This window comes from Arachis ipaensis, chromosome B10 (assembly GCF_000816755.2).
Source record: "Arachis ipaensis cultivar K30076 chromosome B10, Araip1.1, whole genome shotgun sequence".
NCBI classification, from domain to species: domain Eukaryota; kingdom Viridiplantae; phylum Streptophyta; class Magnoliopsida; order Fabales; family Fabaceae; genus Arachis; species Arachis ipaensis.
The window spans coordinates 30,076,107-30,086,439 of record NC_029794.2 but is presented as its reverse complement, the minus strand read 5'-3'; the positions used below and the strand labels follow the sequence as shown (position 1 = coordinate 30,086,439).

General features: G+C 36.4%; 1 protein-coding gene and 1 long non-coding RNA gene across 2 annotated transcripts; both read right to left on the bottom strand.

The window, feature by feature from the left end:
- Window positions 2,902-4,251, bottom strand: LOC107620471 (shikimate O-hydroxycinnamoyltransferase-like). Its single transcript, XM_021114097.1, has one exon. The coding sequence runs from the start codon at window positions 4,073-4,075 to the stop codon at window positions 3,134-3,136; it is 942 nt and encodes a 313-aa protein (XP_020969756.1). The 5' UTR covers window positions 4,076-4,251; the 3' UTR covers window positions 2,902-3,133.
- Window positions 7,079-9,096, bottom strand: LOC110268117. Its single transcript, XR_002356181.1, has 7 exons — window positions 8,982-9,096; window positions 8,788-8,900; window positions 8,439-8,676; window positions 8,233-8,324; window positions 8,043-8,113; window positions 7,792-7,892; window positions 7,079-7,313 (listed from the first exon to the last, which is right to left on the bottom strand). It is a non-coding gene; the product is annotated as an uncharacterized LOC110268117 (long non-coding RNA).

Below are 10,333 nucleotides of genomic sequence, written 5' to 3'. Positions count from 1 at the left end.
TTCAATCAGCAAAATATAGCAAAATCAATAAACCCTGATGAAGCAATATACAAAATCATAAAGCAAAATGTAAAATCAAAAAGCAAATTCTAACAAAGGAAGAAAGAATTAATACTATTCAGATTTAACATATAATTTTCAGTACATGTCCTCTAATTATTGCTTTTCTCTTAATCAATACTATTCAGATTTAGAATCAATATGTCATCATTCTCTGTTATTCAGATTCACAACACTAACAGGAACAATTAAAAGTTACACAGCAACAACACCAACAATTAAATCGCAATAACATAATAAAAACAAGAAAAAAACAATAACAGACGGGATTCTTACTCAGATGCAGGACAGAACTCAAACCAAGATGAGGGAGAGGGAGCAGTGGAGTACAGGCGACGGAACTGGAATAGACAACGACAGTGGAACAGAGGCGACGCAACGCAATGATAAAGACAAGTTGCGACAGCGCTGGAGCAGTAGGAGCGGGGACGGCGGCTGGACCAGATTCGACGGCGGCGACACAGCTTGAAAAAAGAGAGCAGCGGCTAGGATTTTTCTTTGAGAGAGAGAACTTCAATGTCTCGGTGAGTGGTGAGCGACGAAGATGAGGAGCGGCGATGGTGAGTGGTGAGCGAAGGTGAGAAGACGAAGGAGAAGGGCGACAGCAAGTGGTGGTGGCGTGAAAACAGCGTGAAGCAGAGAAGGAGCTGAGCAAGACGCGTGTTTTTGGAGGAGAAGAAGGAGGGTTTCTAAAAAGAAAACAAAATTCATTTAAGTATAGGTGAATATTTTAGGCATCACTATTGAAGCGCACCCAAAACTTAGTAAATAGGCTACTCTCAAAAAGCGTTCTCTTTGGTACAAAAAGTGTATCCATAGATATCAACATATGACTACGCTTTATAAGTGATTTCTATAATACCTAAGGCTACATTTTTTAAATGATGCCAGAATTGTGTTTCCTTTTCTCTAAAAAAAAGGTAACATTGAGAAAAGCGTAGCCTATTCATAGGATAGGCTATTCTATGAATAGGCTACGCTTTTCAAATGTAGCTTAAAAAAAGTGTGGCTAAATGGGTATTTTTCTTGTAGTGTGGGTCTGTGTTGATGGCGCCACCAACACCAATGGCTCCTCCATGATTCGGATCGTAACTAAACTCCAAGTTGAGGTTCAGAGTCCTTGCCTGGTTATTCATGTTGTTGTTGTTGTTGGCATCACTATATTGATACAGAGGAGGATGATTACTCGATCTTCAAATGGGAGGAGGAGGAAGGTTTGGAATAATGTTGCGAGATTGTTGAATGGAGTGTTTGTCATCTTCTTTGGAGAAGTTCACTTTAACTTTCTTTCCGCGAATCTTACGACCTTCTCTGTCATAGGCCCTGGCGGCTTCTTTGGTGGTGTTGAAGGTTCCAAGTCAAACGCGAACACCTTTTCTTGGATAGCGAATCTCCGCCGTCCATTTTCCCTCTTCACACGCCTTCCCAATCGCAAACTGAACCATTGTCTCAAGAACAAAAGGTCTTCCATTAGATGCCTCTGCAACAGATCCCACCCTCTCTACCGTTATCACCACCACCACCACCACCACCACCACTACCACCACAACCACAACTACAACCACAGAGCTTCGTTAACCACCACCTAATTCCCAAAAATGGCATCGTTGAGAGGAAAAAGAAGAAAAAAAAGGAGATTAAAGTTTTAGAAAATGATAATGATTTAGTAAAAGAGACGAGAGTTTTAGAAAAAAAAAGGATTAGGGTTTTTTTAAAAATTAAAATCGGAGTTTTTTTAAATTATAAAAATTAAAAGTGGGTAAATTTTAACTGACACGTCACCTACTCTATACCTGAACCCCAGGTCACTCAATTAATAGTTGGTCACTTTTGTCAAATTTTAAAATCTTTCGAAAATCATTTTATTAATAACAAAGATTAGTTAGGTACTATTTTGTTAGCGTCAGAATCTTTCGGATACTAATTTAGTATTTACTTCTAAAAAATAAAAAACAAAAGATATTTCCAATAATAATAATTTAAATTGAGAGTCCTCTAACGATATGTTTAACTTTAATTTCTTTATAATTAATATCAATTTCATTTTTCTAGTTCTCAAATTCCTTCTTATTACTAGCTAGCTAAATCGTACCGTTAATAAATTTAAATTAGTCGAATGAGTATCTCACTTATTCGATTAAATGAGTGTATGGAGTTCCTAAATTCTATTCTCAAAACAAAAGTGCTCTGCATGACACTAACAACACAACAACCTAATAAACATAAGCATAGAAATAGAGTGAAACAATTCATGGAATCATGTGGCTTCAAACATTTAGTGAGTATTAATTTGCATTCCAAACTAAGGATGTTGGAGGACCCAGAGAGAATAGTGACCAGGAAATCATATAGAAAATTATATATATATGTTAATTATCAGATACTATATACATGCTATTGTGTGGTTATGAATGCAGCTTCTGCTAAGTGATTCATAACATTCTTAACACCATGGATGAGATTTTGGAATAAAGTTGGTTGCCAAGTATAAATAATGAAACACTACAAAAGCATGAAACACACTATTACATATCATTTATTTTTTCTTCCTCCTTATTCTCCTCTTTTCTTTTTTCTTTTTCTTCTTCTGTCGTCTCTTAATTTTTTCCCAGCAACAGCAACACGTTCTTCTTCTTTTTTCATGTCGCTGAGTTAGTTAAAATATCTTTACATCTAGCTTTTCTCTTTTATGTTTTCTCAATAAATCTACAAATTACATATAAATATACAAAATATACACCAAGTTCAGCTACTAAATAATTTGTGTCTTTTGATCGGTTAATTTGAAATCCACTACAAAAATAAATAATGCCAAAATTTTATATAAATGAAAAACATTTTTATTATATTCTTAAAAGTGAAAACTCAGGTGTAGTTGACTTCACGAAGTTGATAGTCGAAAGTCGTTAGATAAAAATTTAGTCAAATCAATCAAATCATCTAACAACTCTCAGTTATCAACTTCTCGTATCGACTGCACCTGAATTTCCACCGTTCTTAAATATTACAAGCACACCAGCAACGACAAGAATCAAAAGCGAATTTAATTAAGCAACAAATCATGAAGTAAATGTTAATTGTTGAGGTAATCCCAAGTGAAGGGCTTAAAGACATCATTTGCAATAGACTCAATGAAATGTATGTGGGGTTTGAGAAGGTGCATGTACACCACCCAATCACCATTTCTCTTGGGACTTGGCATTGGCATCACATATCCAGCATCACCACCCCAAGGAAAATGGTATGATCCAAACACAGGTTTTCCCCAACCAAAGTCAAATTCTGACTCGGGAAATCTTTGACCAGAAGACACCACAAGAGCGGGTCCCACATCAGTTGTGTTGCCGCAATAAATTCTGGCCAACACTGGTGAGGGACGGTGCTTTTCCACCCAATCAATGAGCCCTAGGAAGTGTTCTTCCGTCACTGCCGTTTCCAGAAACTTGTGAACCTCTTCTGCCACCCAACTCAACGGCTTCTCCACCAACTCCTCTACCGGTTTCCCACCGAAAGGGATGGAAACAACATTGCCAAAATAACTATCCATCGTAGCTTCTTTGCTTTTGTCACCGTTGCTCAGCCTCTTCCTTCCGTCAACCACCACACCTATCTTGGCAACAAGCCTTTTTCCGCCACCGGTGGTGGTGGTGGTGGAGGATGTAGCCATGGCAACCATCTTCCACAAGAACGCGGAGAAAGATTCAAGCTTTGTACGATTCTTGATATGATCTAATGATGAGCTTGCAAGTGATTGAATGCGGCAGAGTTGATCAGCAGTGATGTAATATATCCGGCTTATGAGTGAGTCAAAATTATCGGGTTCGGGTTTGGGTTCGAGTTCAGATGGTGGTGGAAGGGAATTCATGGGGACATACATGTCGTCAAGGGAAGGCTGGATGCAGAGAGGACGTCGAGGGATGAGGAGGGAGCGCCGAAAACACGGTTGTGCCGAGGTGGTGGCCACGGTAGTGGGCTTCATGGGCCGGGCTATCTTGGCCCATGATACTAGGAACATGTTTGCTGAGTATGCATCTGCTATGCGATGATCAAAAGCGCATGCCACTATTATTCCACCACATTTCAAACGTGTTGCCTGCACATTTTTACTATGCTACTATTTATTCATGATATAATAATGCCATCTCTTAAAAATCCCATAGTTACATCTTCAAAAATATTATTTAACTATATGACAATTGATGGTTGCAAATGTAACAAAATATTGTTAATTTATTATACAAACTAATATTCTTTTTTACTTAACTATTAAATTGATATCCAAAAATTTTTTATGTCGACAAAAACAACTCTAAATTAAATAATTCAAAAGACAAGATAATTTCTTAAAAATTTTAAAATTTCACAAAAATATTTAAACATTAATTTATCACGTCTCTGTTAACAAATGTTTATTTAGTTAACTAAGAAAATGAGAGAAAGAGATGATTTAGTGTCATGTCATTGATTCCATTAGCCATGTAATTGTTTTGGGAGACTATTTTGTCTTTCAAGTTCTTTAAAGATATTTTTGTCAGAATTTGGATCTTTTAAATTTTTTAATTTTAATTTAGAAGATAAAGTATAATATCTTATTATTTATTTTATAGGTGAGACCAAGAGAAAATATAAAAAAAAAATATTTAATAGTGAGAGATCACATTTTATCCTTTAAAATAAAACTCAAAATTAAGAGGACCAAATCCTTTGATCATAACTGCTTGAACACTTGAACTAACGAATAGAATCTAACGACTTTCTCATGAATATGATAATCATATATATTTCGTTAAAGGAAAAAGGAATTGCCATGATTTAAGATTTTTAAAGAAGTATACGTATTATATAAAAACTTAATTTTTAGCAATATTTTTCAAATATTAGCGAAATTCTATAGCAATGACAACTACTGAAATAATTGTACCTGAACAGTAAGGACGCCATGCTGCTTCTTTGGAACAAGCTTGCCTTCAATGGATTCATCAGGATTGTACAAGTTAAGATTCTGAAGGTCAATATCAGCCTCCGCCTCAACAAAATCAACCCCACGGTTATTACAAAGAAGCTCCGGTTCACCCATGGAGTTTTGCAGCACCTCGCCAGCAAATGGATAATATGAAACCAAAGCCTGAGCCAATGCATTCTTAAGGGACACCACCATTGATCCAAAGCTCATTGGTGTGTTTTTGTTGTTGTAGCAAAAGAAGACACCAACGTCAATGGGTGGAAGAATGAGATCAAGGTTTGAGAGTGGTAGCCAATGGTCTTGAATTGGCAAAACCGCCGCTACAACCTCTTCATTGGTCACCCTCACCCTAAACGATAATTTTCCTTTTCCATTAACACCCATTGCTAATTATTTTGTTATAGGCTAGAAAAATATAATAAGATAATAATCCAGAAATGTATGTATTTTGATTTTGAGAGTATTTGATGAATTTGAGCTCACAAGTTTAGTTAGCATGTATTTATAGGCGGGTGTTATACCTTACACTTGTGTATGGACAAAGACTTATTAATAATATATAATCTATCAACGAGCGCGATTGTTCACTACAAGAAAAACATTAAATATCGTTGAATTTACAGTCAGATTTAGCATTGGACGTTAGCGGTGGGTTTATTGACGGATTTACCGTTGGATTTGATTTTCTGACGATAAATTTACCGATAATAAATAATGGAGGCAAAAAAATGAAAAAATTGACGCGAGCATTACCGGGGATTTATCCGTCGGTAACCATGATTAATGCAACGCTGCATTTTGGTCACTTGCAAAGTATTATTGGCGAATTTATTTGCCAATAAATCCGACGGTAATCTTGTCATAAATTCAAATCGCAAATCCTCTCCCCCTCATTTTCGCATTATTCTCTCTCACTCCCACTCCCACACACAAAGGCACAGTACCACCCCCTCTCCCCCAGCCCTTTCACTCTCATCTCGGTTCACCACCACCACACGCTTGCCTTTGTCGCGGTGCCTCTTGCCAGATCCACCACACCATGTGCTGGCGAATCATGTCTCCTCCAAATGCACCGCATCGTGTGCTCTCGCTGGATCCACCGTATGCTCGCGTCTCGTCGCGCCCCTCCCCTCGTCGTCCCTCGCGTGCTCGTCGCTAGTTTTCTTGCTCCCTCTGTTTCGTATTATGCTCATCCGCCATCACTGCACCCAACGCCTTGTGAGTGCTCGCGTCTCGCCACGCCACGCCACGCCATGTCCCCATCCCCCCTCGCCTCTCTTCTGCGAGTGTTGCTGCCTGTACTACACTACTCGATTCTGCAGCTACAACAACAGTCAACATGTAAGTTTTTTCTGTTATTCTAATATTCTATATTAATTTTTAATAGTTGATTCATTGATTCGAATATGATTTATGAATCTGATTAGAATATGGAAGAGGTTGAACTTAAAATGTTGAAATGCACTACAAGAAAATAAGCGTTTTGCCACAGTTTTAAAGCGTGATGAAAAGTGCAAAAAAGCGTGTCAATAGCTTTTTGTCACGCTTTTTGTGCTATCAGCACGTTTTTAAAAGGGTCACATCCGCAAGCGTACCAATAGCTCTATCGCCACGCTTTTGTGGATCTATCGGTATGTTTTTTTTTTTTGCCACGCTTTCATCTCTTGCCATGTTAATCTATAGCTACGCTTTAAAAGTATACCAAAAAGTGTACATATCGCCACGCTTTTGGAAGCGTGCCCAGTGGGGTGGTTTTGGCTACACTTCAAAAGCATACCGATAAGGGAAAGATATGACTATACTTTTTAAGCGTGCCAATAGAGGAAGATATGGCTATGCTGGATAAGTGTGGCTGTTGATGATTATAAGAAGATATGGCTACGCTTAAAAAGCGTGCCAATAGCCGAGAACATGACTATAAGTTAGATCAAAATACTTATGGCTATACTTGTTTATGAATCTTCCTAATTAAACATTGTAAAATTGATATATAATTTTAAGTCATAGTTTGAATGACTAATTTAAACAATGAAAATTTTTTTATATAATTTTAAATTAACTAATCCAGCATACATAAACTTTCATCATATTTGTCAACAAAAAAATAAAATTTATTATTTGAAAAATACACATACACATCATCAAAGATACAGTAAAAGGAAAAGTCAAAATTTGTGATTTGAAAAACAAGAAAATTGTTCTTGTTTGAAGATTAAAATAGCTTTGGCTCACTACTGTAGTGCAAGTAATGAACAACCCTATCTTTCTCTCATTTTAAGCATTCCTTAGCCTGAAATGAATTACACAACATCAAATAAATTACTATTCAATAGAAACCACATACCAACATAATGAAACTAAAATTCTAACGTACAGTAATCATCACAAAGAAATAGTACCTTAAGCAAATAATCAGGACAAGAATCTTCTAGGATCTAATTTAAAGCCTTTTGAAAATAATAAGCAGAAGTATCTTTCAGCATGGCTACTTCAAAATCATTCCCATAGTGATCCATTTGACCCATTCTAATTTCAATAAATATATCTAATAGATTTTTTAATAGATGAATCAGGATCGCACAGTAAAATGATTAGGGTTGATATCATGTTTAGAGCTTCATCATCCGGATATAACTTGCTATTTTTGAATAAATATCCTATAAGATATGCAGATGATCTTCTAATAGCAGCTTGGAGAAGAATATTGTCAACAACAAAAAATAGTCGAGAGGAGAGAGCCATTCTATCAGTAATGAAAAGAAAAGTACCTGACGATCATTAACACCTTTCACAAGCTCTGATAAGAGTGACTCCACACCTTCATCATCAATGACCAAAATCACTGTTCCTTAGCTGAAGGTTGAACCTCCTAGAATATAAAATAAATAAAATCAGATTATGTATTGAATTAGTTGAAATACATCCACAATCAACAAGAACACTCATAATTCTTGAAAAAGAGCATGTATGAAGATGGAAAGTCTTTATAAGAATTTCAAAATAAGAAATTTTGGTCTACCTTGTCTTCATCACCCATTGCTGATAGCAAAGAAGGAAGAACGGTACCAAGATGAAAGTTAAGGCCAGGACCTTAGATGAAATAAATAAATAAATAAGATGCAACAAATAATAAAATAACAAGAAATTATTACAAACAATAACGTCAATAGACATGATCTCCATGGCAATGATGGCAACAAACAAGTTACCTTAGAATTTATTTAAGGCCATCAAGTGTAGTATCCTCCAGTGCATGTAGAAGAGTGGGAACAATTTCATCAATAGCTTGCAATCCAACACTCTACATTGCAAGATTCGGATGGAATAAAGGTGTTGTAAAAGCTCTAGTATTATCTAAGATACCACAAACTAAAACATCATAAAGAATGAATAAGTAGACAGCAAAGAGTGCAACCTTATAAAAAGTGTTGAATGCAAGCCAGCTGATTCACGAACCTCAAGCACATTGTAAATACATTGATCTAATTTATCAGAAAATACAATGTAAAAATTTTCTAGAAAAAAGGCTTAAAATACACAAGCCTATCACAAAGCGTAGTCCGAATAGTGGGAATGATGAGCTCATTCATGAAACTCAACAACTAACTCTTGCTAGTGCTTACCATAACTTCACTCAGACCAACACATACACCCTTTTCATGCAACATAAACCATAATTCAATCAAATTACAAGATATGAGCTATCAACACATAGATACACCCATAACTAAACAAAAAATTTCAGTAGCAACAACTATTCTAACCTATCTTCTGCTGCTATTAGGTCACTTAGGCCCTGGGATAAGATTGGGATTATCAAGGGGAGCACATATTCACCAAGTTTCCTGACTAGCTCACCCAATGATTGTCTGGAAACCTGCACAAAAATGAACAAAGGTAAGACAAAAACTCCACAACTTGTGGCAGAAAATCAGTTAAAATGGATATAAGTGCACACCTGTCGTCTTTTAGAGGATGGATGATGTTGTAAGGGATGAAATTAAAGTATCCATTAGAATAGACATAATTTCCTAAGAGTCTTAGGAATATTTGGTGGGAGTAATTTCAAATAAGGAGCCAAGGAAAACACAAGCAGTGTAAAAGCTATTGAAAACAAGCACATTCTTTACTTCAGGAAGCAAAAAAAGTATACACACAAAAAAAGCATCAAATAGTATGACAGTTCACAATCAAAGCTAACTTATTGAAGGGCTATTTGCCCAGCTGACCGAACTTTAGGAAGAGATTTATGTTTTACCAAGAACTCACCATCTTTTGTATTGAATATATCATTTGTCACCTAAAAACAAATGCAATTTCCAAAATGGTCAAAGTAAATGCATCATATAGTAAAGGCAAGAACATGATAATATATCATAGAAGAAAAATGCACACCTTTATAAGTTTGAAAATACTACAAGTTTTACTATTTCTTTGTTGTTGTTGTGTAGATCAATGTCTTGTCCAAATAATAATTTGAGGATAATTCTTTAAAAAACAAAGGTCTCACATAGAAAACAAACAAAGAAACCATGTATGACTGTGTACAAAACTGTCTACAAGATCAAATAATGACTTGAATGCCAAAGTTTTATTACACTTACAGCAGTAAGACGGTAGTAATCTCGAAGATGTTCACAGAATGCCAACATTAATACTGTTTTCTTGCATTACCAAATTAGAGCCAAAATTCAGAATAAGGAATTGGTTCAGAAACAACATTCAAAACAACCAAAACCCAAAACTAAAAATTAGAACCGGCAACAAATAATCATAACAAAGAAATCAGAATAAAAAAAATAACAACCAAGAACAAATAATTAGATCCAGAAAAACTAGAACAAATAATTATAAGTAAAAAAAAAAGGTAGAAATTCAACAACTAACTGCAAATAAGAAAAATAAATGTAGAGTTTCAAAGAGCTGGGTGAAGGATGTAGAGGAATGCGACTGTTTATTGCGTTGTACTGCGGAGGACGATAGCAGCTGCGAGTTCCACGGAGGATGACAGGTGAGTTCTGAGAAGGACAACGGGCTACGGCTTTGGAGTGCGACTTCGAGTGACGGGCCAGTTCCGTGGAGGACTACAGGTGACGACCGCTGTGATTGCGAGGGAAGGAAAGGGTGAGCCAGGGACTGCGACAGTGGAGGGGCTGAGTGGCGCTGAGGAGGAGAGTGGGAGGGGCTGAGTCTATGAGGGTTGAGGGAAAGACTGAAATAATGGTGCTGGAGATGAGGAAAGTATAGTAGTGTACTAGATTATTAGGTTTAAAAAGATGGAAGACGAGGAGGAGTGCTCGAATGAAGAAA